Source organism: Mobula birostris, chromosome 18 (assembly GCF_030028105.1).
Source record: "Mobula birostris isolate sMobBir1 chromosome 18, sMobBir1.hap1, whole genome shotgun sequence".
In the NCBI taxonomy this organism is placed as follows: Eukaryota; Metazoa; Chordata; class Chondrichthyes; order Myliobatiformes; family Myliobatidae; genus Mobula; species Mobula birostris.
In genome coordinates this window covers 35,415,822-35,443,246 of record NC_092387.1, presented here as the reverse complement: position 1 = coordinate 35,443,246, position 27,425 = coordinate 35,415,822, and the positions used below count along the sequence as shown (strand labels likewise).

General features: G+C 45.6%; 1 protein-coding gene across 6 annotated transcripts in view; it reads right to left on the bottom strand.

Moving 5' to 3' along the window:
• Positions 1-27,425, bottom strand: part of LOC140212042 (LIM domain-binding protein 3-like) — a 178,416-nt gene that overhangs the window by 63,392 nt on the left and 87,599 nt on the right. For 3 of the 6 annotated variants that reach the window (XM_072282480.1, XM_072282481.1, XM_072282484.1), the window contains exon 6: positions 2,568-2,749. In XM_072282480.1, coding sequence (XP_072138581.1) covers positions 2,568-2,749 — 182 coding nt within the window. Of the gene's footprint in view, positions 1-2,567; positions 2,750-8,180; positions 8,202-10,576; positions 10,778-14,611; positions 14,632-27,425 lie in introns of all 6 variants that reach the window. The other 3 variants (XM_072282483.1, XM_072282485.1, XM_072282482.1) reach the window with 2 other exon arrangements.

The window sequence follows — 27,425 nt, the reverse complement described above, 5'->3', positions numbered from 1 at the left end:
GTGGGATTTACCCTTGTAGTTTTCAAGGCATTTACAGTACATGTTAATCTTCAGAAGATAGGATTTATTCAGAGATATAGCAGCCAACACAAAAAAAAGTAGAAGTATACTTTCAATTCATTAGCCCTCATACTGAGTGAAGAACATGGCGAGAGAACACTGCCCTACTGTAAAAGGATCTAGTGCTTTCCTGGCATATATGATGAATAAACTCTTCTCAGGCTCAAGCCAGGTATGGGTATTGATTTTAACCAACATTTCGATGACAAACTCTGCCATCTTCATCGGGGATGTCTAGTCTGGTAGTATTTATACCCCCGAAGTTGGTCCCTATTGATTGGTTAGCCCTCATCCAATCAGGTTTCTGCTCCCCCCCTTGTTTCCAATCAAATTCCAGTTCTTACTTAGAGACCTTCATCCTTGTTAAAATACTTTTTCTCTAGTTCTGTTTCAATGGCTTCCTTCACCAAGCAGTCCCAAAAGCCATATGGACAGCATACATCCAAAGATTCAATTTGTGATGGGGATGGACAAGAATGGTTGCCTCATATTCCTGGACATTCTAATACGAAGGAAACCAGCTGGTAGCCTCGGACATGGCATCTATCGGAAACCCACTCACATGGACTTGTACCTCAATAACAACAGCGACCATCATGGCTCCCAACGTAGAGTGGTTCTTTCTACTTTGATTAACTGTCGAAAACTATTTCGGACTCAGAGAGTTTCCACAAAGAAATAAAATGATTACGCATGACATTCCAAAAGAATAGATGCAAGGTGAAGGAAATCAATCGGGCCCTTAAAAGGGCCAACAGAAAAACCAGGAAACCAAACAACGAGGAGGAACCCGTCACTACTGCCTGTCTTCCCTATATTTCCATGGTTTCTGGAAGGGTCCTTAAGAAATACCAGATTAATACTATCCACAAACCCGTAAGGAAACTCAACACACAGCTTATGTGGGTCAAAGATGACCTGGGACTTAGGACGGCTGGAGTTTACAGGATTCTCTGTGAGTACAGAGCAGTGTATATCGGCCAGACGGGACGCATGGTGGAAACCCACATCAAGGAGCACAACAGGTGTATCCATTTGGGTTACTCATTGAAATCGGTGTTAGCAGAACACTGCATTTGCAATGGTCATAGGATTGACTTTGACGGCACAAAACTACTATGCCATACCAATGGCTTTTGGGACTGCCTGGTGTAAAGGAAGCCATTGAAGTAAAACTAGAGAAAAGAATTTTAACAAAGACGAAAGTCTTGCTGTAAGTAAGAACTGGAATTCAACTGTAAACAAGGTAGGAAATTTGATTGGATGAGGACTAACCAATCAGGAGGGATGAACGTTGGGGGTATAAAACCACTGGACTAGTCACGCCCAGGCTTCATCCCTGATGAAGATGGCAGAGTTTTTTTATTGAAACATCAGTTAAAATCGATACCTGTCCCTGGCTTGTAGCCACAGAAGTTTATTCGTCACTGCCCTACTGTTAACTTGGAGACATGTGTATGACAAGAGGGTGACAAGAGAGGCGGGCAAAGGGAATATTTGTAACATGATCACTTTAAAGCCAACTCTTACCTCTGAATCATGAAAAATCTCAGAACTGTAAAACCATGTTTGGGTGGGGAAATAATGTAACTTTGACGAAAAAATGTGTGGCAAGCACCCACGTATGCCTTGCTCCTACTGATATAAATAATCTGCTCATCTTCCTCATTGCTGGTTAGTGACAGCAAGGACAGAACCTTTGCAGCAACAGCCGGCCACAGCAGGCAGGCGAGCCACTTGCTGCAAGACCCTCATGTACAATGGCATAACCGCAGCATTACAAGATGGTGAAGCCTGGGTGAACATAGAGGGGCTGGTGGTCATATGTTTGCAAGTCCATTTTGCTACAGAGGCAACAAAGGATTTAAATTCCTGCCCCTCCAACAGCGTTCTGAGGGGAGAGCTAGAATGTTGCAAAGGTGTTAACCATGTGTACCCTGGGTGTTTTCCCCCTGCAATACTACATAAGATGAGCTAGGTTAGGAGAGATATTAGGATGTTTACCTTGTCAATAAAGATTTCCACAAATCTGTGAAGGAGGAATAATTCTATTCCAGCAAAATGAAGAGGGACTGTCTCCACACTGCCTCAGCAAACCCTCTGGGTTGGGTGTAACACAGGTTAGATCATCAGCAATGCTCCCTCAGAAATGATACACTGAAGGCTTGTGGATAGGAGCAGAGTGGAGTTCCCTCGCTTCTGTCCCATCAAATGCCTGACTGTGGTGAAAGTTAGCCACAATGTAAAATTTCCTCAGCTCTGCTTCAGTAGCAAGGCAACACCACCTAGTGCACCATTTCCCAGAGTGAGGCTGATCACTCTGTGAGCCGAGACCCTGTCAGCACTGGGCTCATACCTCTTCAGCTCACCAGCTGCAGGTGAGGACACTTCCCTGATCTGGCTTGGATCTAACCCCAAGTCTCGTTAATATCAGGAAATGGGCTAATTGAGTGCACTGCTCACTTCTCCCCAGTTAATTTAACAGAGAAAATGTTTGCAATACTTACAGAATTCTGTCCCAGTCAACTGAGCAAGGACTCGGAACGATTTGGACTGCAGATTAGCAGCCCTACGGGTCCATTCATCCTGTTCCTGCTGTTGGCTCTGTTGGGGCTTGGTAGTGTTACGAATAACAGCCTGGTAGACTGGAGAAGAACTGTCGACTAGAGCATCTTTAACATGTAGATTACTGCAATAACAGAGAGAGTCACATTTTACAGTAACATAGCCTAACTCTGAGCCTCAACAGGGCTCCAACTGGTCTTCAGGGAATCTGCAATGTAGGTATTCAATGTCTCTCCTCTGGATACGGGCCCTGAAACTTTATAGATCTCCTTTGAACAAAAAGTGATTTTTTAAAAAATTACAAGAAATCAGAGCCCCTAGCATCTGCTCACATCAACTTTTCACTGAGGGTTATGCCAACCGTAGCCAATTTGGTGACACTAGGACCACAGCGGTGGCCTGAAGTAGCTGCACCCACTTCACAGCAGGACTCCGTGTGGCTCTTCCACCAGCGGAATGCAACTTTGCACCACATTCAGCCGCACTGCATGGTCCAGCTCAGGAGCACTGTACAGCCATCACAGGCTGCAGTTTTTCAAAATATGATTTAAAAATTTTAAATGCTTTAGATTTTAAAATTCAGTGAGTTTTGATTGAACTTGTATCATTTCACAGTGAACAGGGAACAGTGGGATGTTGTAGTTTAACATTCCATGGGCACGATCTCAGCTGTCTATCAACATTTTCACGGCCCATTCATGAGTTAAACTAACAAATTGTTCAGCTTAGATCCAAGGAGGATTCATGGTCCCCCTTCCCCACTTTGCCATCGGCTTGCTGGTGTGGTCCTGAGAGAGACAGTGGAAAGCACAGACCACTGCTAAGGAAGCTACAACAGAACTCATCAGCTCTGGACAAAGCCAGAGGAAATCTTCCAAATAAAGAACTTACTTCCTTCTTCCCTCCCGACAACGATAGCTTGGTAATCCTTCTTAACGTTCTTCGAGTTCCAATTCTTCTCTCAAATAAATTACCAAATAATTCAATTTTATTTTTCTCTTATCTAGCATTTGCATATGCATACATCTTAGACATCTATATCAGCAACTCTTGCATTCAATTCTGTAGCGAACCTCTTTGCATCATCCACCTGGTGAACAGTTGCAGTGGCAGTCAAAGAGCAGGGGAATGTACGGACAGCGTTCTCTGGGCTAAGTACAGAGCAGCACTCTGCAGTATCCAGACCACCTGGGGAAATCCACACATTCCATGGGGAGGATGCAAAGACTCCTTGCAGATGACATTGGAACTGAACTCTGAGCTCCGATGGTCCGAGCTGTATTTACGTCGCGCTAACCGCTACTCTACCATAGCGTGACGTGACCAGTGAGTTGACCTTCTTGTCTATCCATTCAGGGCAAATGTAAGGCGGGAGAGGGGAGAGGTGGGAACATGAGTACAGAGGCCTGTGATGAACGGAGGGCATTGTGGAGTGTTGGCTAACTCAATACCAAATTAACATTTGGAATCAGTAAGTTAGTCAGGCACCTCCACATGTCTGTCACTGATGGCCACTTCCAGATTGGGGGTCATCAGCTGGATGGGCACAGTTTTAAAGGAAACTCTAAGAAAATAGTTAGTTTGCAATTTGTTCCTGATGTTGGGGGAGCAGGCTGATCTCCTGGGTAAACTCTGCATCTGTCCTATTGCTCACCACATGGTCACATGCAGGGACAAGAGAGCAGAGGATGACGTCTATTGTCCAGACGTCAAGTGTACTGTCTGTAGGCCTTCACTCTCCAGTCACTCAAAGGCAGCAGTGGGATTCCTCTGGAAAAAGGAGGAGTATGGCAGGCATCTCCTCAAGCTCTCTCTACCATCCAGTAGGATTTTGGCTGATCTTACACCCCAACATTACTTCCTGCATGAGACTCAAAATCACTCAACTCCCTTGGCACGCTAGAATATACAAAATGTATTGTGTCCACTCACAAACCTGTCTCCAAATACACAGAAACTACCAAGTCACCACTTCACAATGACACTCCATGCCAACTTCTACTACACCTGTGTGAACCAGGGTCACAAACTGAGTCTGGTGTAGGTTGTCTGTAATTGAGAAAACAATTACTCCACCTGACAAATATCCCAAGCATACCAGTGACACAAAAGCACAGACAGATCCTCAAGGTAAACTCTGCAGACAGTGGACTGCGATGTACGTCGAAACTGGAAGTATCATGAAATACTGCAGTTGAAGTATTGGCTTCTCATAGTAAAAAAAATGAATTACATTTTAAGCATACCATGACTTTCGTAGAAGGAAGCCAGATAGATAATACATGTCAATATCAGTTGGTGTCTTACAGTCACTAGAGGCTCAAAACTCAACACCAAAGTATCAGCTGAAACTCAATAAACTTCATTATAAATCTTGTTTCTACTGAGGTGGGCAATTATCAATCACAATAATTCCAATGAACATATCATCAAACCCAATCTTCCACAACAACCAATGAGTGAACAGAAAACAAATGCTCTCAACCAATAAAGTTTAGGAACAGTCATACCTCAGTATCCTAACTGTGTGTGAGTGAGAGAGAAAGAGGGAGACAAACATCCTGACCCAAGTGAGAAAAGAGTGGTGGTTTAGAGTTTTTAAAAACCATCTGTCTAATGTTTCATAAAATAATTCACACCTGGCCACTATGGGGTGGGACTAATTTCCCTACTGGACCACACACACACACACACACACACACACACACACACACACACACACACCATTACACAGTACATCTAATCCTCAATTAAAGCAGAAAATGCTGGAAACACTCAGCTTCAGGGAAAAGAGAAACAGTTAATGTTTCAGGCTGATGACCTTTCAACAGTTCTCACTTGATGGAAGGCCATTAACCCAAAATATTCACTGTTTCTCTCTCCACAGATGCTGCCTGACTAGCTGACTATTTCCAGCATTTTATCTCAGATTTCCACCATCTGTAGTTTTGTTTTTAAACACCTAACAGGCATTCTAAGACCTGATGTCTGTCTCTTCAACCAGCCATCTCCCTTTAAACACACCTGTCTAGCATTTAAGCTCTCTGCCACACGCCACATCTAGTAAAGCAACCTGCTACCAATACCAAGCAGCTTGATCTACAGGCTTCACTGTCAAAGTCTTCATTCTGCTGTGGGCTCTGCCGCTCTCTTAGATGAGCCAAGCACTCTGTGATGACAAAGGGAGCCTCCTGTCTGCAGAGTTCAGCATTGTCACCACTGAAGAAGCCAGTGGGCATGCTAGAGTATCACACAACTTCACAACTCTTTACGCAGTAAATGTGAAGAAAGAAACAGAGTTAACGATTCAAGAGACTTGGAACATTAACCCTGTTTCTGTCTCCACAGATGCTGTGTGTTTCTAGCATTTCCTAATTTTATTTCAGAACTTGCAGCATCTGCAGTTTTTGTTTAAAATTTCAACCAGTTTTGTACTCCACTCACTGCACATAGCTCACAGTGGCAACTTCCACTGAGTCTCACTCTCCTTAGAAGTAAATCTGCAAGAGTCACTTGGAAGCGACGTACCTTTAGAAAAGGTAGAGAAGCCCAAAAAAAATCTTTTGGTCTCCAACTATCTTGCACTGACCTCTTGCCCTCTGCAAACCATGCCAATCCCTGCAGTATCACATTACATTTTGGGGCAGCAGCATTCTTTGACGATATTTCCCACTTTGACAACAATTAAACGTGTTTTTTTGTATAAAAGGTGTTCTGAAATCAAAGTTCTGTTAGTTGGTAACTTACTGTTTCAGTGTAAGTGTACCTGTTCTCCCTTGAGATATATAATCTTATGATTAAGCATCTTGATCATTGGTTACACAAAGCGATCCAACAAAACAGGCTTCAAACCTTTAGCTCAAAACATTGTAAAATGCATCCCTGGATTACAGTTCACACTAAAGTTCGGAGTAATTGTAATGAATACAAGTGTTAATCTCCTCTCCACTCAGGTCTAGATCAGGACACAAAACATGACCACAATAGTTAGCTCAGGTTAGCAGACATCAGAAAAAAACAAATCAATTTCTGCATTTGGTAGTGGAAATATTAATCGACAACCTGTGTCAATGATTTTAATACGGGTATATTTTGCACACTCAATCCAACACTGCATGCAGCATCATGGGAAGGCTGAAGGGCAGACATCAGCATTTCAGGTGTACGCTGATTTTTAAACAAGCACAAAACATTACCTGGAATAAAACTACAACTACAATTTTCAGGATAACGTTAGAACTTATCCAGTGGTATGTGAAAGGTATGTCGGTCATTTTAAGAGCATAAACAAAAAGCTTTTGGTTTAACAAACCCATCAAATTATGGTTATCTGAATCCAACTCCTGTCTGGCTTACTTACACCATTTGCTTCCTTGGTACCTTCCACCATTCATTTATTATTGTGTCAAATAAAGCTAAGTCAGAATTCTCAGCTTTCTCCCAGATTCCCCAACGTTGACAGTGGGATCGACTAACGTTCCCTCATATCTCTTTTTGAATAAAAACTTGTTTTTTTCCCCAACATTCCTTACAATTAAGATCATGAGATCAAAGATGAACTTTGCTGCGCTACACTCTGCCTGCTGGCACTGTCTAGCTCTCCAATGGCATACAAGGAAAAATCCAACAAACAGTTCTTAAACAATTCTTCATTTACCTCCTGGTTTCCTGCCTGGCATTCTAACCACCCACAAAAGCATCCTATTCCCTCTTCCACTGACTGCAGTGGTCATTTCAGTCTCCTAATCCATACACTGCATTACTGCTCAATTCTATCCATATTCTGGCTCCTAAGTGTACTTATACTGTTTAACATTGAGTTGTATTTGGCACTGATGTTTAAATTAGATCTGAATGCAATGTGAAAGCCATAAACCTATACTGAGCAGTCTGACGCTTGGTCAATTGGGTACACTGTCCATCTTTCACCCACTTGAGGACGAGCAGATACAATAGCCTGTTTCACTCACCTTCCCCACCCCCTAGCAAACTTCATCAAGGTGATACTAATAAAGATGCATTGACAAATCTGGGATCTAAAGGTATCCTAGCACGACCCAATGGACTGGCACAGTACTGCAAACCTACCCTCCTCTGAAGGAACTACCAATGTCCTTTCAAATGCCAGTGAGTTTCCTCTTCACAATGCAGGCTTCCAAGAAGGAAGGCAAATGAGTCTGTACAGCAAGCTTACCATTCTCAAGATCATGGCGTAAATCATACTGCTTCCCTCCAGCTCCAACTACCCCATCAATAGCTGTCCACAACAGTTCAGCACCCGTGTCAAAGGCAATGCCATGGGCAAAGGCTAATGCATTACAACACATACCCTCAGAATTTACCTTGCTGGTGGGCTCATGAAAATGTACCTAAACCTTTTTGCTAAAGGCAGAAAACCAAAATTGGACATGTCACAGCACAAGTGGCAAGGAACCAAGAAAGGGAATCTCCCTTCTCTGGCGTCTGTGATTGAAATGGTGTTTCTGGCCCCTGAGAGTTTAGTACAGACTTGGTTAAGAAACAATAGCTTGGTTATGAAAGTTGGACCTACTTACGCAAATGGAGGTTCAGGGCCACTGGGGGTCGCATGATTAAACAGCGCCCAGGGCATTGACCATTGGTATCCGTGATTGTTTAGGAGGTAGGTAGGTTTGATAGACAGGTAACAAAAATGACAATGACGGTTGTATGTTAGAAACGGGAGTGAGGGAGAGTGTGTGTGAGTAGGATGGGGATGGGATGAGGGAGGTAAAGAAAGAAGTAACATACCATTAGAATAAAACACTGCTCTACCAATCAAAACAAGAGTTGCAACACTAATCCCAGATCTACACAAAGGTATCAAATAGTCAACACTATGAAGTTGTGGTCATTTAACTGCAGAGTTATCACAAAATCATGGGAGTATTTTCACCACATAGTGATACAATGTACTAGTATCAGGAGAGGCTCAGTTCAGATGGCACTACAGTCAATAAACCTTTGAGCAATCTTCTACAACACAATATTTCCTCAGAAACTGAGAACTAGCCTTGTAACTAGTCGTTACACAATGACCAAACTTCAAACTTGGGGAGTCTGGTTTAAGTTTACGTTCATAGTCTGCGAAGAATGCTCAGCACAGCGCACTGGGTTACAGGCAAGGCACCACTGTAACTTTACCTTGTGACCAATACCTAGTTCTCTGGAACAGGCAGATGTCCGGGTGAACAGAGGTGCAGGTGTTCCTGGTGGTGCACCTGTGGGCAAATTCATTTCCTCATACCCAGCAGCAAGGACATTCCCTAATGTCCTTGCACTGAACCGGGCTGAAACTCAGTATGCAGTAACAAAACCACCCGCCATCTGTACAAAATAAAAAAGTCCAGAGCTTGTGTTCCAAGCTGCCTCCTGGCTGGGAAGTATCTGAGTAGCAGCTGATTTTCACCACTGTTGTTGCTCACAAGTGATGCTAGGTTGTCGGGATGGGAAAACAATCATCCCTGTGAGGAAGGGAATGGGCCACCGACCACCACAGGAAAGACCAAACCTTACCGCGTCTTCTCTGTTCTCTCTCAAGGAAAGATTTCAGCAACTGAGAGTTACATTTGACCCTGTGGTGAAGAACGCCTGCTGTTTCTCACTGACTGCTGACAGTACTGTGGGGGCCTTTCAATGAAATGGAGGCACCTACCAGATCTAGGCTTCCTTTTCAGTGACGCATGACAACTCTCAGTTAAATCTAACATGTCAAGTTCCCTTGCCGGGCGGGCTATGTGGAATGGGGTAGGGTTACGGTGGAAGGCTGCTCTAAGGGGGCAGTGTGCATGGACCAGCGCTCTGTTGCTGCACGCACCTCATGCAGTGACAGAGAACGTTGGGAGTGTAACGTAGGCGTATCCTTCTGTTGATGGTTCTGTGGGCCACACAAGGCTGTGGTAATGAAACGTGACAGGATCAAAGAAATCCTGAGCAAACTTCAAATCTCATTCAGGTATATAACCTGAAAATGGCCATTAACCCTTTCTTGGAATTAATGTTAAATTCTGCATTTGGAGGGCGCAATAGGGCAAGAAAACACACTGTGATTGGGAGATATGAGGATCAGAGAGATTTTCAGGCTGTGGGTCCTTAAAGATCCACAAGATGGGTGAAGAGACCTAGGGGTTACTTTCTGTTATGATCATGCATCAGGAGAGTAAAGTTTTGCTGGATCTGTACAGCAGTCAGAAACAGTTTGGGCACTGTGTACACTTCTGATTACAGGGAAGTCATGGTTGTACAGGAGAGGGAATGGAAGATGTTTACCAGGAATGAAAAAGAGTAATCAGGAGGCAGGATTTGATAAGGATCAAGGAGAGACCTCAATGAAGTGTGTCAAAGTAAAAGGATCAAAGACTGATGGAAAGACAATTATAATAGTCAGCAGAAAGATTAGTTGAGAAACCCCTCCACCACCCCCACAAGCAGTTGGAGTTTGGCACCCACTGTAGGAAGAACCGGACAGCAATACCACACTTAAACTACACTGGTAGGTGGACGGGCAGCAGGCTGCGGATTCAGTGCAAGAAGGTGCATTAGGCCAAGTAGGTTCCTTTGGACAAACATGGGAAAGATGGGCCAAATGGCCTCCTTCTGGGGAGAAAGAGAGAAAAGGTACATCCTACACTGCAACCCAGGTCTCCAAGGGGCCATGAAGAGGATCAGGGCCACGGATAAGTTCTATACAAACACCCAGGCACCAATTATTCTTGTTGTTGACATTTCGCTGCAGGATTTGACAGTGCGCTGACCCAGAGGAAATATTAAACCCACATATGATTTCAGAAGCCCACTTTTTGTTGAGCAGTTTACAAACAAATGCTGAACTTTAATCCAATACTAATTGTTATTTGATTTTGAAATTACTCTAGCTCCAGAGGTGCAAAGTGGCTCCTGAAGCCCCTGGCATGCTGAGATCTCCTGGGCCTACCTTGATAGGTCACTGCCCCTGGCGTGGGCCTGGCCGGCAATGGCATCCATGATAGCGTCCTGAGAGTACATGCTGATGGGGGTGTTATACTGGGCGTGGATGATGGTGGCCTTTCCACCCGGACCCTTCACTTCGATGGGCTTGTGCGTGGACAGCACCGAGTCCTTCAGTGCATTGGGGTTGAAGCGCTCCACATACTCGCTACAGGTGGTGGGAGTGAGAAAGGAAAGGAGAGTGAAATGTGGCAGGAAGGAACATTACTGGGAAAGTTCTGTTAGTACTGGAGAGGTGGAAGATACAGAAGCCTCTTCTCTCAAATTCCCACTTAGAAATCCAAAAGTCCCATCCACAAATCTGAATGTCCCAGGAGACAGAGACAGCTCATTCTCCCTGAACCAACTCCTGTCCTCATATGGGACACTCCACAGTGCTGAGCCTGCTGAGCTCAACGACAGCATCTCTCTCACTGTTAGAACACTGAAGGTGCTTCCGTTGTAACAATCATAAACTATTTCCAGTTCCTCTGAAAGGTCCCTGGCTTTGGTAAAGTGCCACATCCGGCTTCCCAAGGCTCTTCATCACCTGGCCGTTTCTTGACCCGTTACTCTTTGGGAGAGGCTGGTGGTGGGTGATGGGTGGAAGAGCAAACATGGAAGGTCACTGTCGGATGTCCTGAACCAAAAGCTGGAGGATAAAGGGTAGATTTTGTTGAGCTCAGCACCAAGAGGACAGCACAGCAGTGCTGCTCCCAGCAAATCAGCTTCCACCCCAACCTCAGATGCTGTCAGTGTCTGTAGTTTGAATATTCTCACAGAGACTGCAGAGGTTCCCCCGGGTGCTCCAGTTCCCTTCCACGTTCTAAAGACGTGGGTAGGTTAATTGGCTGGTGTAAATTACTCCTTAATGTGGGCGAGGGCCATATAGTTCAAATGAGAGCTCACAGGACAATCTGCAGATGCCAGAAATCTAGAGCAACGTACACAAAATGCTGGAGGAACTCAACAGGTCAAGCAGCATCTATGGAGGGCAATGAAGAGTTATGTGTCGGCTTTACTCGGCCCAAAACGTTGACTCTTCCATCCTTAGATTCCACCTGACTTGCTGAGTTCCTCCAATATTTTGTGTCTGTCGATCAAACAGGAGCTGATGGGTTTGAGAGAGGGAATGTTACCCAGGTACAGGGAAATTCGGAGAAGGGCAGAGGGTTGGACTGATGGGATTGCTCTGCTTGGGGGCTAGCATGGATCCAATGGGCTGACTGGACCATTGGCAGTGGTAAATAAGTATAAACCTGTACTGCCACACTATGAGGACGGGGGGAGGGTGAACGTCAACACATTAAAACGAAATCTGAAAGTTGAGCATTCAGTGACTGTCCCAGCCAGCAATGTTACATGCAGAATCAATGGCTCACACCAATTTGGCCAAGAGTTTGATGTTGCTTTCTCAGCATCTAGTGTTCCAGAGGGCAGAGCTGCCAACCCAAGGCCCCAACCGGAGACAGGAGGGGGAGCTCTGATGATCCAGTCACTGGAGGATGAAGATACAAGGTGGGATAACCGGATGAACCAACCCCAATGACAGAGGCTTCTGCTAATCTTCACACAGGGTCTGCACATAGATTATTATTAGGGGAAGAAGACAGGTCATGCAGGTCACCGGCTGATGGGGAGTTATTCAAACAAGGCTATCTCTTCCGGCACTCTGATATAAATAGCACCGATGATTTCAACAGCATTGGGTCTGGACTTGTGTCGGTGACAGCAGTGCTGCAAGAGAGGAGGCATTAATAACTCAGGATGCTGCTGAAAGTCCTGAGAAGTCAGGATGAAAGGTCAGTCTGTCAAGCCTCTACCTCTTCCTTCTGCTGTCACTGGCACAAGCGAAATATTTCCCTGCTCCCATTTTTTGAGAAAAAAATTTTGACATTTCAACACAATCTCCACCGCTTTTGCAAGCTTCCATCCATGTCCAAGCTCAACACACAGCATGCACTGTCCATACCAGTACTGCCCAAGATGGCCAAGGCACACCCACTCACTGTCCGAGCATGCAATGCACAAAGCTGCCATCGTACCAAGCACGTTGTGCACCAACTTGTCAGGTTACTCAGCACACAGCACAAAACTCTGCCGGCTTACCCACCGTGCACATTAGAAACCCCACCTGAAACACAGGAGATTGTCACCCCATTCCTGACCCCTATCCATAACAGACTCTAACTCTATTCTCAACTCCTAACATAACCCAAACCCTCGTCCCAACTACAGCAACTATTAGCCCAAACCTAACCCTGATCCCAACTCTAACCTTCCCCCCAAACCGAAGCCTCTGTCAGTCCCTTTCCATAGGTAGGAACCACTGCTAGAGTATGTTTGGACCCCGTGTAGCACAATGCAAATAGGGAGTTTATCAGGATGAAGTGGTGGTAGACAAAGTGCCCCATCAGTTCTTTTCTTGTCCATATCTCTCGACTTTCCCCATTTCTCATTTGATTGTGCACAGCTGGAACACACCAGGAAGAGGGTGGACATGGTGGTTGAGAGAACCCACAATCTACAATGTGGAATTAACACATTGCATTCTGGGTATCTACAATAAAGGGATTCCACCTGCCCCTCCAACCCCTCCTCTACCTCTGCCTCTGCCCTCTATCTCCTCCACCTCATTCTCTCTTTGCCTGATCCTCAGCAACTGCATGTGTCAGCAGTGTGTGACATGTCCCTTCCTTCCTGACACCACCACCCCCCAAGGCAATCTTGTGGCTCTGTGTCCATGAAGCACCCTGTCATTGGATTATCTTCAGTCTTCCACATCTGCCCTCAGGCTCCCTCTATCCAGTTCTCTTCACTGTGATCTGCCTCCACCCTGGCATGGACTGCTCCCCCCCTCCTCGCTGGGCTCACTGCTGCTATGGCTACTGGTCCAATGTCTGGTTTAAGTCTTGGTTCCCTTCACGTGCACAGCCCTCTGACCCACCAACTCTTGTAGAACTTAGAACATGGAACAGCCCCTTCAATGTACTTCCTGTAACTCCCCCACCCCATTGTTGTTAGGGACTGACATTCAGCATGCCCTCTCTTTCCCATCAGCAGCACCACTGACACCCTGTTAACCAAACCTTTGGACACAGACTTTTACCTCAGGGTACAGGTCTTCTGCTCTGTTGGCGTAGTCTCCAATGTTTACTACAAGACGTAGCAGCCATTTCATTCTGCTCTGCAATTCAACCATGACTAATTTATTTTTGCTTTCATCCTCATTCTCCTGCCTTTTCCCTGTAACCTTTGACATCCTCACTAATCAAGAACCTATTAACCTCCACTTTAAATATACCCAATCACTTGGCCTCCACAAGTAGCAATGAATTCCAGACTCACCATCCTCTGGCTAAAAAACAAATTCCACTTCTTCTCTGTTCTAAAGGGACATCCTTCTATTCTGAGGCTGTGCCCTCTGGTGCTAGACTCCCCCAGTATTTGAAATACCCTCTTCATCTCCATGCCATAGGATTCTGATGCCATATGAGTGTAAGCTGTCACTGGGGTAGCAATGGGCTCTAAAGACCAACCCATGGGGCACAGGTGGGGACTAGTCAGCCCATCTTGTGTTTACTGGCTCTTGACTGAAGAACTATACTGTCAACCCGCTTCCTAACCTCAGATCCTGCACTGAACCCTGTCATAAGCTCTTGTAACAGGAAGGGCTGATATAGGGAACTCTACACTTGATCTCAGGAAGAGCTGAAGATAAACCCCGAGGATGGAGCATGGCAAGTGGAAGAGAGACCTGGTTTCTGGAGCAGTCTTACATCTGGAGTTTGCATGGATTTAGCAGAATGTGAAATGCACTCGGATGATGGTTCTAGAACACAGGGCAGGGTGCAATGACCTGGGACACAACGGCAAACCAAGCTCGTTCTGCACAGCAACTCAAGACCAGGACAGAGAATCGCAGCTTGCAGCAACAGGGCCTCATCATGCTGCCCTGGAACACAACACACAACACGCTACCACAGGATGGCTGCCCACTAACTTGGCTGCAGTGTTGACAATCTGTGGGAGGAAAAAAGAAATTAAAAAGGTTTAGTCTTCACATCACACTATGGTACATCAGGAGTAAGCCTGTACCTCTATCTGTGTTAGCGCTCCCACCATTTTGCCCACACAGGGGCAACGGGCAACTGTCACTGAAGTCAGCAGCGGGTCAGTGAACAAATATTCCTCCGAGAGCGCGACACGCGGAATCTGAAGATTCTGCCTCCAGTTTGAGCCTCTACCAAGGGACGTGAATGGGGCTGGCAAAACCAAGCAGGAACGTGCACACACCAGTCACCAGAACCCAGCGCAATCTTCCTCAACGCAGGAAGCAGCACGGTAGTGCTCCAGTAACGAGGTGCTGCCTGCGTCGAGTTTGCACGTTCTCCCGGGGTGCTCCAGTTTCCTCCCACATCCACAACCATGCTTCCATTATTCCGAAAGCCCACATAGACTCAATGGGCTGAATGGCCTTGTTTTATGCGGCATGAAGTACGAAGAGGGCTAGAGTATCAGAGTCCGAATCAGGTTTATTATTGCTGACATTTGTTGCTTTGTGTCAGACGTACGGAAGTAGACATTAAAAAATGAACATAAAACAAAGAAATCATGCAAAAAGACGAAGAGTGAGATAGTGTTCGTGAACGCTCATAAATTTGATTACAGAGGGGAGGAAGCTGTTCCTAAAGCATTGAGTGTGGGTCTTCAGGCTTCTGTATCTCTTCGATGGTAGTAATGAGAAGAGAGCAACCCACCGGCCTGACCCTCAGCAAATTCAGACAAGGTCAGGGAGACAGAGTGAGTGGTTTCAGACTAGATCTTAAACAAGTCGAGGTAGTAACAGCAAGGCCATTGTTGCAGTTAGCCGCTCATCGAAAGCCACCCCCTTGTGGGTAGCAGGGATCCGTCTATTTAAAGAGCAATACAGCACTTGCACTCGCTGTTTAGCTGATGACATCACAGCGCCAGTCGAGTATAAATCTAGTGCGCTGAAAGCACGTGATCCCTTTACGGTCTCTGGGTCACCACAGGTTGGGGGCCGTGACCGGTGCCATGGAAACAGTAAGCAGTGGAAGTCTGCCACAGTCAGAGAGGGCCCAGACGCACACTTTAGTTAAGTATTTGCCACTGTGTGCAACTTGGATTGGTTACTGAATGTTTAGTTTCTGTTTTGTCCTGCCACTTCAAGCGCTCAGTTTGGATAAATATTTGTAACTAAGTGTAGCTTGAAGGGTTCCTGAATGTTTAGGGTCTGTCTTGTCCTGTAAATAAATAGTTAACTTACTCACCCATAGTGAGTGGCTTCTGTCTCCACTCACGGAACCCGTGAACCTTATATCACACAACAGCCACGGCAATAAGACGTCAACCTCAGCCACTAGAGGAAGCAAGAGACAAACTCCCAGTTCCCAGGAGGGGTTGCTAACATGAAACCTTGGCTGGTTTCTCTTTCCACGGAAGCTGCTTCACTGGCTGAGTGGCTCCAGCTCGTCTGCTTTTGTTTCATCATTCCAGACACAACAGGCCCAACACCAGCTGAGTTCCTGGGGCAACACCAGCTCAACACGGCCATGGCAATGAGAAGCCCATTGACAGTGGGGCCAAGATACTGCTGTAGCCATAGCTACTTCACTGGTCCCCACACAAGGATGGCAAACATGGTGAGAAAGTACAGTAAGTCAGGCTACAGACATGACTCCCTGACTCCGGATCTTACAATCTACCTCATTATGATCTTGCACCTTTTGTCTACTGGCACTGCATTATCTCTGTACCCGAAACACTATATTCTTCATTCTGTTTTTATTTTATTTTGTACTGCTTCAATGCACTGTGTAATGGTTTGATCTGTATGAACAATATGCAAGATAAACCTTTCACCATACCCCTGTACATGTGACAAAAATAAACCAATTCCAATTGCAAATAGACACACAGTTCATGCAGGTTGGCTCAGAATGGGGTACTGGATGCACCAGGAGATGGTTGCAAGTAGCGAGGTTTGGAATGTCCTTCAGCGCTGGTGGAATCTTCAACCTCAAACCAGCCCAGATCCAGTGACCAACTACAGACTCTGGCTGGATGCAATATGGTCACTTGGGGCTGATAAGCCACACTGGTAATGCACTGCCCTCTTGTGGTCCTGATGCATACAGCAGGTAACTATTGAACCTCCTCTGGTCACCACTTCAGGTTATTGTTTCACCAGAAGCAAAATAAATGGCAGATGTTGGAAATCTGAAATAAAAGCAGAAAACTTGGCAGTATCTATGGAGAGAGAAAGGGTGTTAATGTTTCAGATCAATGACCTTCGTTAGGCGCCAGATCAAATGATCCAGTGGGTGGTAAAAGGATAAACCCTTGGCCCACTGGAAATAATGAAAATCGTCAGCCACAACATCGAAGGCTTCAGCCACAGGAAAGCAGAAATCCTGGCAAACTTAAGACCGGACATCTTATGCATACAAGAAACTCATAGGCTGAACAACCAACCCTATGTGCCAGGAATGCACATGGCTCTTGACACCCCTAGCCAAACTTATGGAAGTGCAATCTTTATTAAAGATAAATCTATAGTAATCAGAACAGCAAACATCCAAGCTGGATCAATGGAACTTCTGAAAGTTGAAACAAAACACATAAATATCACCTCAGTCTACAAACCCCCTAATGAACCATTCATGTGGCCACCTAACCTAGATCTCCAGGACAAAATGCACCTCATTGTTGGTGACCTTAACAGCCATAGCACCAACTGGAGATACGAAGATGCCGATGCAAGTGGAGAAGAAGTTGTATCATGGGCTCTAAACAACAGCCTTGAGCTACTATATGAGTCAAAGGACACCCCTACCTTCACAGGTGCCAGATGGAGAAAAGGATACAACCCAGACCTTGCCTTTATTACCTCAGCAAGTTCCAACCTCTTCACACGAACAGTTCTCCAACATATACCCAAATCCCAACACCGTCCAGTTCAGGTAGAATCCCTTCCCGTTCTGAGACCTGTACCATCAAAGTTCCTACCAAGATTTAACCTGAGAAAAGCAAATTGGACATCTTTTGCAGAATCCCTTGATCAACTTATCGATACCATACCACCAGAACCTGAACATTATGATGAATTTGTCCGACTAATCTGGAAAGTAGCACAGCAGAACATATCTAGCGGCTGCAGAACCAAATATATTCAGGGATTGACTAGTGATATCAAGCAAAGTTATGATGACTATGTCAACTTATATGACCAAGACCCGTTTGGTCAAGACACAACTGAAATGGGAGAGTCAGTTCTGTCCCTACTGAGCCAAGAGAGACAACAGTGTTGGCAGGAGCTGATAGAAAACACAGACATGACCAAGAACAGTAAGAAGGCATGGGCAACTGTTCGGAAACTCAACTCAGACAATAGACCACCACAGAGAATTGCTGCCGTAACACCCAATCAGGTTGCCCACCAACTGATACTAAATGGCCGACCAAATAACAAGGAACGGAGGCAAAAGAAAAAGCAACATCAGGAGATAGAGTCAGCTCTCTCAAATGGGAATAACAACTTCCCACCTCTCACCCTAGAAGAATTAAAGGATGAAGTATCACAGCTAAAATCCAACAAAGCTGTTGGCATAGATGGGATTCTTAATGAATTCCTTAAACATCTTGGACCTAAAGCACTCCACTGGCTTCTGTCCCTTTTTAACTGTTGCCTAAGATCATTAAAAATACCTAAAAAGTGAAGAGCCAAAGTTGTTGCTCTCCTAAAACCCAATAAAGACCCCAACATTCCTAAAAATTACAGACCGATTTCCCTGCTCTGCACCCTCTATAAACTCTACGAGAGACTCATACTGAAAAGAATATCCCCCTTAGTCAAAGATCTTCTAACACCAGACCAAGCCGGGTTCAGGCCAGGCTGCTCTTGCTGCGGTCAAGTCCTGAACTTAACCCAGTATATTGAGGATGGCTTTCAAATGCGACAAATTTCATGGGCAGTATTCGTTGACTTAACAGCAGCATACGGCACTGTGAATCACAGAGGCCTTCTACTGAAATTATCTAAAATGTTAAAGAATAAAATCACAGTCAAAGTAATAAGGAGCCTCCTAGAAAATCACAGATTTTATGTAGAAATGAATGGAATTACGAGTAGGTGGCATCCACAAAAGAATGGACTACCACAGAGATCAGTCCTGGCACCTTTACTATTTAATGTTTACACAAATGACCAACCAACCTTTCCTAACACACGCAGGTTTATCTATGCAGACGACCTATGCATAACAACATAAGCTAACTCCTTCCAGAAGCTGAAGTACGACTTATAGCAGTCCTCGAAGCAATGAAGCAGTATTATGAAAAATGGTCTCTGAACCCAAATTCATCAAAAATTCAAGTGAGGTGCTCGAGGAATATAAAGAATATAAAAAGAATCTTAAGAAAGAAATTAGAAAAGCTAAAAGAAGATATGAGGTTGCTTTGGCAAGTAAGGTGAAAATAAATCCAAAGGGTTTCTACAGTTATATTAATAGCAAAAGGAAATTGAGGGATAAAATTGGTCCCTTAGAGAATCAGAGTGGACAGCTATGTGCGGAGCCAAAAGAGATGGGGGAGATTTTAAACAATTTCTTTTCTTCGGTATTCACTAAGGAGAAGGATATTGAATTGTGTAAGATAAGGGAAACAGGTAGGGAAGTTATGGAAACTATGATGATTAAAGAAGAGGAAGTACTGGTGCTTTTAAGGAATATAAAAGTGGATAAGTCTCTGGGTCCTGACAGGATACTCCCTAGGACCTTGAGGGAAGTTAGTGTAGAAATAGCAGGGGCTCTGACAGAAATATTTCAAATGTCATTAGAAATGGGGATGGTGCCGGAGGATTGGCGTATTGCTCATGTTGTTCCATTGTTTAAAAAGGGTTCTAGGACTAAACATAGCAATTATCAGCCGGTGAGTTTGATGTCAGTGGTGGGTAAATTGATGGAAAGTATTCTTAGAGATGGTATATATAATTATTTGGATAGACAGGGTCTGATTAGGAACAGTCAACATGGATTTTGCGTGGAAGGTCATGTTTGACAAATCTTATTGAATTTTTTGAAGAGGTTACTCGGAAAGTTGACGAGGGTAAAGTGGTGGATGTTGTCTATATGGACTTCAGTAAGGCCTTTGACAAGGTTCCACATGGAAGGTTAGTTAGGAAGGTTCAATCGTTAGGTATTAATATTGAAGTAGTAAAATGGATTCAGCAGTGGCTGGATGGGAGACGCCAGAGTAGTGGTGGATAACTGTTTGTCGGATTGGAGGCCGGTGACTAGTGGTGTGCCTCAGGGATCTGTACCGGGTCCAGTGTTGTTTGTCATATACATTAATGATTTGGATGATGGGGTGGTAAATTGGATTCGTAAGTATGCAGATGATACTAAAATAGGTGGAGTTGTGGATAATGAAGTAAGTTTTCAAAGCTTGCAGATTTAGGCCAGTTAGAAGAGTGGGCTGAAAGATGGCAGATGGAGTTTAATGCTGATAAATGTGAGATGCTACATTTTGGTAGGACTAGTCAAAATAGGACATACATGTTTGTTAATGTTCCGTTAAAGATGGCGCCGGTAACTGGCGACTTTGCGCGTGCTCTCCAGAGCAAACTGCCCTCTTCACTATCCTATACCCGAGAAACCCTTATAAACCTCCAATTTAGCAAGATCAAGATCAACAACACCCTGGCAAAGCTACTGACCCAGCTGGAGACCACCACGCCAGAACTGCTTCTTGAACTCCGGAACGCACCTGGACCCGACCAATGAGGCCCACTGCATTCCCGGAGACCCGCTGTCTGCGACCGTACCGGAGTGCTTGGAGACATGGCCCATTCCGACCAGCACCTCTCCGGAGCAGACGACCACACAGAAGTGACGGCGGAGACCTCAAGGTGCCCCAGACGCTTCCCCGGAGCGACCACCATAAAGCCCCGTTGGTGGCCATCCACAGCTGCCGAAGTGAGGCCTCCGCCGCCGACCTCGGAAATCGAGCCCAAGGCTTGACTGGAGCGGAGGCCTCCGCAACCGTGACTCGGCTTAGGGACTTGTTTCAGCCAGGAGCCCGGCCATCGGGGATTAAGTGCTGGCTTCGGGGCCCGACCCAATCGACAGCCCAGGCCCCCGGCAGCTAGAAGTGGCAGCGGAGCCTCCCCCATTACTCGGCCCGACCCGGAGTGCACGACGACGCGATTCCCGCTGGATGCGTCCACCTACCTCAAAGAGCTGAAAACAACACACTGCATCGATCTAAACCTGGAAAGATGCACTACTTACCGAGGAAGCGTGGAAAAAGAGCTGGGCTGCTGATCAGATTGAAGCTGAGAGGCTTCAGGGTCCCTATGCCCACCATCCTACTAGCTAATGTGCAAGCCATAGAGAACAAGGTGGATGATCTTAAAGGGAGACTCGCCTACTGCAGGGAGATGAGGAACTGCTGTATATTCTGTTTCACCGAGACCTGGCTCTCCCCGCCACCCCCGACTGTACCGTCCGACCAGAGGGATTTTCAATCCATTGGATGGACCGCACGGCGTCTTCGGGCAAGACAAGGGGGAGTGGTGTCTGCCTACTGATCAACACTGCGTGGTGCTCGGACACAGTGGCACTGACAAGCTCCTGCAGCCCGGACCTGGAACACCTGTCGGTGAAGTGTCGTCCCTACTATCTGCCACAGGAATTCACCTCGGTCATACTGACAGCGGTCTACATTCCCCCCAGGTGGACGTGGAGTGTGCTCTGAACATACTGTATGCCAACATCAGTGAACTTGAGACCAGGTATCCGGAGGCTTTGCTCATTACAGCCGGGGACTTTAACCAGGCCAAGCTCAGAAAGGCACTGCCAAAGTTATACCAACATGTCTCCTGTCCCACTAGAGGCCCGAATATACTTGACCACTGCTACACAGCAGTCAAGGATGCCTACCGTTCTGTCCCACAACCTCACTTTGGAAAATCGGACCATCAGGCCATACTCCTCCTCCCGGCTCACAAACAGAGACTGAAGCAGGAGGTCACGGTGTTAAAAGTAGTGTTGTGTTGGACGGAGGAAACGGATGGGGTCCTCCATGACTGCTTTGAATCAGTGGACTGGTTAGGATTCAAGGACTCGGCAGATAACCTTGATGAGTATGCCTCAGCTGTCACTGACTTTATTTGGAAATGCACAGAGGACTGTGTGTCTCGCAAGACGATCCGGGTATTCTCTAACTGGAAACCTTGGATGAATTATGAGGTCAAGTCCCTTTTGAAGGCTAGAGCTGCGGCTTTTAGGTCCAGGGATACCAGTCGCTACGCGGAATCCAGGCGTGAACTCCGGAAAGCCATTAAGGGCGTCAAGAGGCAATATCGAGCCAAGTTGGAAGCCCAAGCTAACAAAAGGGATGCCAGTAGACTATGGCAGGGTCTAAATGAGATCACTGGGCGCAAAGAAAAGGGAATATCAGTAACTGTGGCGCTTCTCTTCCTGACAAACTTAACGTATTCTATGCAAGATTTGAACAGAAGAGGAGCGTCCTGCTCCCTCCGGATGAACCGGACCTGGTGGCATCGAGATTCATCGTCACCGAGGAGGACGTTAGAAAGGCCTTCCTGAAGATAAATCCAAGGAAGGCGACGGGTCCAGATGGCGTCCCGGGACGGGTTCTCCGGGCCTGTGCAAGCGAGCTAGCTGGAGTGTTTGCTGACATCTTCAACTGCTCCTTGCTTCAGTCTAAGATCCCCTTGTGTTTTAAGAAGGCAACGATAATCCCAGTACCGAAGAAGAGCAAGGTGGCATGCCTGAATGACTATCGACCTGTGGCTCTGACATCAATTGCTATGAAGTGCTTCGAGAGATTGGTTATGGCACACATCAACCTCAGCCTACCGGTCAACCTCGACGCTCTGCAATTCGCCTACCAGAGCAACAGGTCAACGGCAGATGCCATCTCTCTGGCCCTACATTCCTCCTTAGAACATCTGGAGAATAAAGACGCATACGTAAGGCTCCTTTTCATTGACTACAGCTCTGCCTTTAAAACCATCATTCCAAATAAACTGATTCCTAAGCTCCGGAACCTAGGCCTTAGCACTCAGATCTGCAGCTGGATCTTCAACTTCCACACAGACAGGACCCAGGCTGTAAAAATAGGGGACAAGCTCTCCTCTCCAATCACTCTGAGCACCGGTGCCCCACAAGGCTGTGTACTCAGCCCCCTGCTGTACTCACTGTACACCCATGATTGTGTAGCCAAGTTTCCATCGAACTCAATATGTAAGTTTGCTGATGACACAACAATTGTAGGCCGTATCTCGGGTAATGATGAGTTTGAGTACACAGAGGAAATTAAGAACCTGGTGGCATGGTGCAAAGACAATAACCTATCCCTCAACATCAGCAAGATGAAGGAATTGGTTGTTGACTTCAGAAGGAGTAGCGGACCGCATGACCCAATTTACATCGGTGGTGCGCAAGTGGAACAGGTCAACAGCTTTAAGTTCCTCGGGGTCAATATCACAAATGACCTGACTTGGTCCAACCAAGCAGAGTTCACTGCCAAGAAGGCCCACCAGCGCCTTTACTTCCTGAGAAAACTAAAGAAAATTGGCCTGTCCCCTAAAACCCTCACTAATTTTCATAGATGGACAGTAGAAAGCATTCTTCTAGGGTGCATCACAACCTGTTATGGAAGTTGTCCTGTCCAAGGCCGAAAGAAGCTGCAAAAGATTGTGAACACAGCGCAGCACATCACACAAACCAATCTTCCGTCCGTGGACTCACTTTACACCGCACGCTGTCGGAGCAGTGCTGCCAGAATAATCAAGGACACGACCCACCCAGCCAACACACTTTTCGTCCTTCTTCCCTCCGGGAGAAGGCTCAGGAGCTTGAAGACTCATACGGCCAGATTTGGGAACAGCTTCTTTCCAACTGTGATAAGACTGCTGAACAGATCCTGACCCGGTTCTGGGCCGTACCCTCCAAATATCCGGACCTGCCTCTCGGTTCTTTTGCACTACCTTACTTCCTATTTTTCTATTTTCTATTTATGATTTATAATTTAAAATTTTAATATTTACTAATTTTAACTTTGTATTTTTAATATTTTTAATATTTAATATTTGTAATCCAGGGCGTGTGAAGCGCAGAATCAAGTATCGCTGTGATGATTGTACGTTCTAGTACCAATTGTTTGGCGACAATAAAGTATAAAGTATGGTAAATGGTAGGGCATTGAAGGATGTGGTAGGGCATTGAAGAATGCAGTAGAACAGAGGGATCTAGGAATAATGGTGCATAGTTCCCTGAAGGTGGAATCTCATGTGGATAGGGTGGTGAAGAAAGCTTTTGGTATGCTGGCCTTTATAGATCAGACCATTGAGTATAGGAGTTGGGATGTAATGTTGAAATTGTACAAGGCATTGGTAAGGCCAAATTTGGAGTATTGTGTACAGTTCTGGTCACTGAATTATAGGAAAGATGTCAACAAAACAGAGAGAGTACAGGGTACAGAGAAGATTTACTAGAATGTTACCTGGGTTTCATCACCTAAGTTACAGAGAAAGGTTGAACAAGTTGGGTCTTTATTCTTTGGCGCGTAGAAGGTTGAGGGGGGACTTGATAGAGGTATTTAAAATTATGAGGGGGATAGATAGAGTTGACGTGGATAGGCTTTCTCCATTGAGACTGGGGGAGATTCAAACAAGAGGACATGAGTTGAGAGTTAAATGGCAAAAGTTTAGGGGTAACATGAGGGGGAACTTCTTTACTCAGATAGTGGTAGCTGTGTGGAACGAGCTTCCAGCAGAAGTGGTTGAGGTAGGTTCAATGTTGTCAGTTAAAGTTAAATTGGATAGCTATATGGACAGGAAAGGAATGGAGGGTTATGGGCTGAGTGCAGGTCAGTGGGACTAGGTGAGAGTAAGAGTTCGGCATGGACTAGAAGGGCCGAGATGGTCTGTTTCCGTGCTGTAATTGTTATATGGTTATATGTGTGCATTCCACCTTAGGAATCGAGAAGCAGCTCAGAAACTCAAGGTCTTCTGGTGCAGGACTGCTTCCCCTCCACCTCCCCATCTCTGAAACACACACACATCTGGAGCACTGCTGAAGAGCATAGTGTTACATTGTGGAAGCTGTAACCCAACATGCAACAGTATTTCAGTAATTATACCATTCAGTGGCTTGCAACCAATGTGCTGTGTGATCACTGCTGTGTTGCTTCCTCCACAGCCACAAAACTCCTACTGAAGACAAGACTCCTAACCAGTTCCTCGATTTGAGCGTTCTGCTGCTGGGCCAGCAGTTGCTCTCACAGAAACTGTTCTGCACCCTCCCTCAGCTCCAGTTATACTCCAGTCTGCTGGACTGTTGCAATACAGGCCAACACTGGATAACAGCCGGGTTCCATTTTTACCCTCTCCCATAAGTCAATTTTGTCTGTAAGTCAGAAAATACACAGAAATCACTCAATGTCTAACCATACTTCCTCAGTGTTGTAATGAATGGCATCAAAAGCACATAAGGCTAAAATTGAACAATTACTAAATTTGGAGAGAAATAGAAAACTAGTCCTGCTGTTTATAGGAAAGAATGCATGAAGGAGTTTTGAATTGAATAAAATGATGGGACCTCGTTCATATGTTGGGGTGTGGATGCCCATAGGTTGGGCATTTCTAACCGTGGGGAACAGCCTGAAATTGAAAATAAAAGGTGACACAGCTTGGTGGGCTGAACCTGTCCAGAGAGAGGTGGTGAGAGCTTCATTTGAGAATTGGTCCAAAGGGCCAATTTCCATGATGTATCACCCCAAGACTCTGTGTCACAGGCAGGCAAGAATCAGGGAATATTAGTAGCCATGAACTACAGAAACATGGATAGTTCTGATCATGCTGAATTAAACAGCAGCTCATTGGAAGTTCTCTGCTCTCCGCGCAATAGTGTCTATACCAAGGGGTCAGCTACCTGTTGTGTACAAGGTATGGGAGCAGTGAGATTTCAGTGTGATTGGATAAGGACTTTCCTTCTCTGTAAATGATTCTCTCCACATCACCATCAATCCTTAACCCTTACCTACATGAGGTGCAAACATGGATCCAATGAACTAAGTGTAATGAGCTTAAAGCGAATCATGTCCCTGACAATGAAAATCCAACTCTTCCTGTGAACCAGATTTCTGTTTTCAAACAACTGACTTCAATTGTTACACCACCACCACAGTGCTCTCAACAGGTTTCCTTCAAGACCGGACATACCCAAACCAAAAGCTGTGGATGAAGTAGGGATTTGTAGTCTGCTGAGAGCTAGATCTGTGGCATTCAAAACCAGTGATCCAGAAGTCCAGGCACAAACTACAGGAGAATGAAGAAACAATTCTGATTGAGGTTAGAGACAGACTCAGATGCACGTTGGCTCTGGGAGCGTTTGCAGGCCATTACTTCCTACAAGGCGAAACTTAACATCATAAGTGGCTGTGAGGCTTCACTCCCAGATGAGCTCAATGCCTTTTGTACACACTTTGAAAAGGAGAATAAAACTACATCTGTGCAAATCCCTGCAGTTGCTGGTGATCTTGCGATCTCTGTTTCAGAGACCAATGTCAGAACATCATTCAGGAGGGTTAAGGCGCAATCAACAAGCTCCAAAACCCTGGCTGCTGTGCCTTCTTCTGCAACTGGATCCTTGACATCCTCATCAGATCACAGTCTGCGTGGACTGGAAATAACATCCCACCTCACCAACAATCAACACTTGTGTCTTAAGGATGCATGCTTAGCCCACTGCTCTACTCTCCCTGCACCCATGACTGTATGTCTAAGCACAGCTCACACGCCATCTGTAAATTTGCTGATGACACAAGTACTGTTGGCAGAATTTCAGATGGTGACAAGGAGGCATACAGGCACAAGGCAGATCAGCTGGTTGAGAATGGTATTGCAGCAAAAACCTCGTACTCAGCATCAGTAAGACTGAAGAATTGATTGTGGATTTCAGAAAGGGGAAGCCAAGGGAACACACACCAGTCCTCATCGCGGGATCTGAAATGGAAAGGTGAGCAGATTCAAGTTCCTGGGTGTCAAGATCTCTGAAGATCTACCCTGGTTCCAACATATTGAGGCAATTAAAGAGGAGGCACAGCAGCGGTGATACGGTATTTCATCAGGAGTTTGAGGGACTTGGTATGTCACCACAGACTCTCACAGATTTCCGCAGACGTACCGTGGAGAGCATTCTAACTGCTTGCACCAACGTCTGGTATGGAGGGTCCACTGCACAGGATCAGAAAAAAGCTGCAAAAGGTTATAAACTCAGCCAGCTCCATGATGGGCACTAGCCTCCCAGCACTGAGGAAACCTTCAAAAGGTGGTGCCTAAAATAGATGGCATCCATTATTAAGGAGCTCATCACTTAGGACATGCCTTCTTCTCATGCTGCAATCAAGGAGGCACAGGAGCCTGAAGACACACGCTCAAAATATAGGAACAGAACATATATATATTCTTATTGTAATTTATAGTTTTTTATTACGTATTGCAATGTACTGCTGCCGCAAAACAACAGATTTCACAACATAAGCCAGTGATGTTAAACCAGATTCTGATTAATAGACAAGTCTGTCCCTGGGGTGATGGCAGTAAAAGGCCACACCTCCACACAAGAGCTCATACCTGGATGGGTGTGATGAAACACACATCGCTGCTCAAACCTGCCGTAGCTCTCAGTGACCACGTCCCCATCTCTCACTATCCTTCTGTTCGTGATGGTACATCAGTGTCAGACTCAGCAGCTAAACCCAAA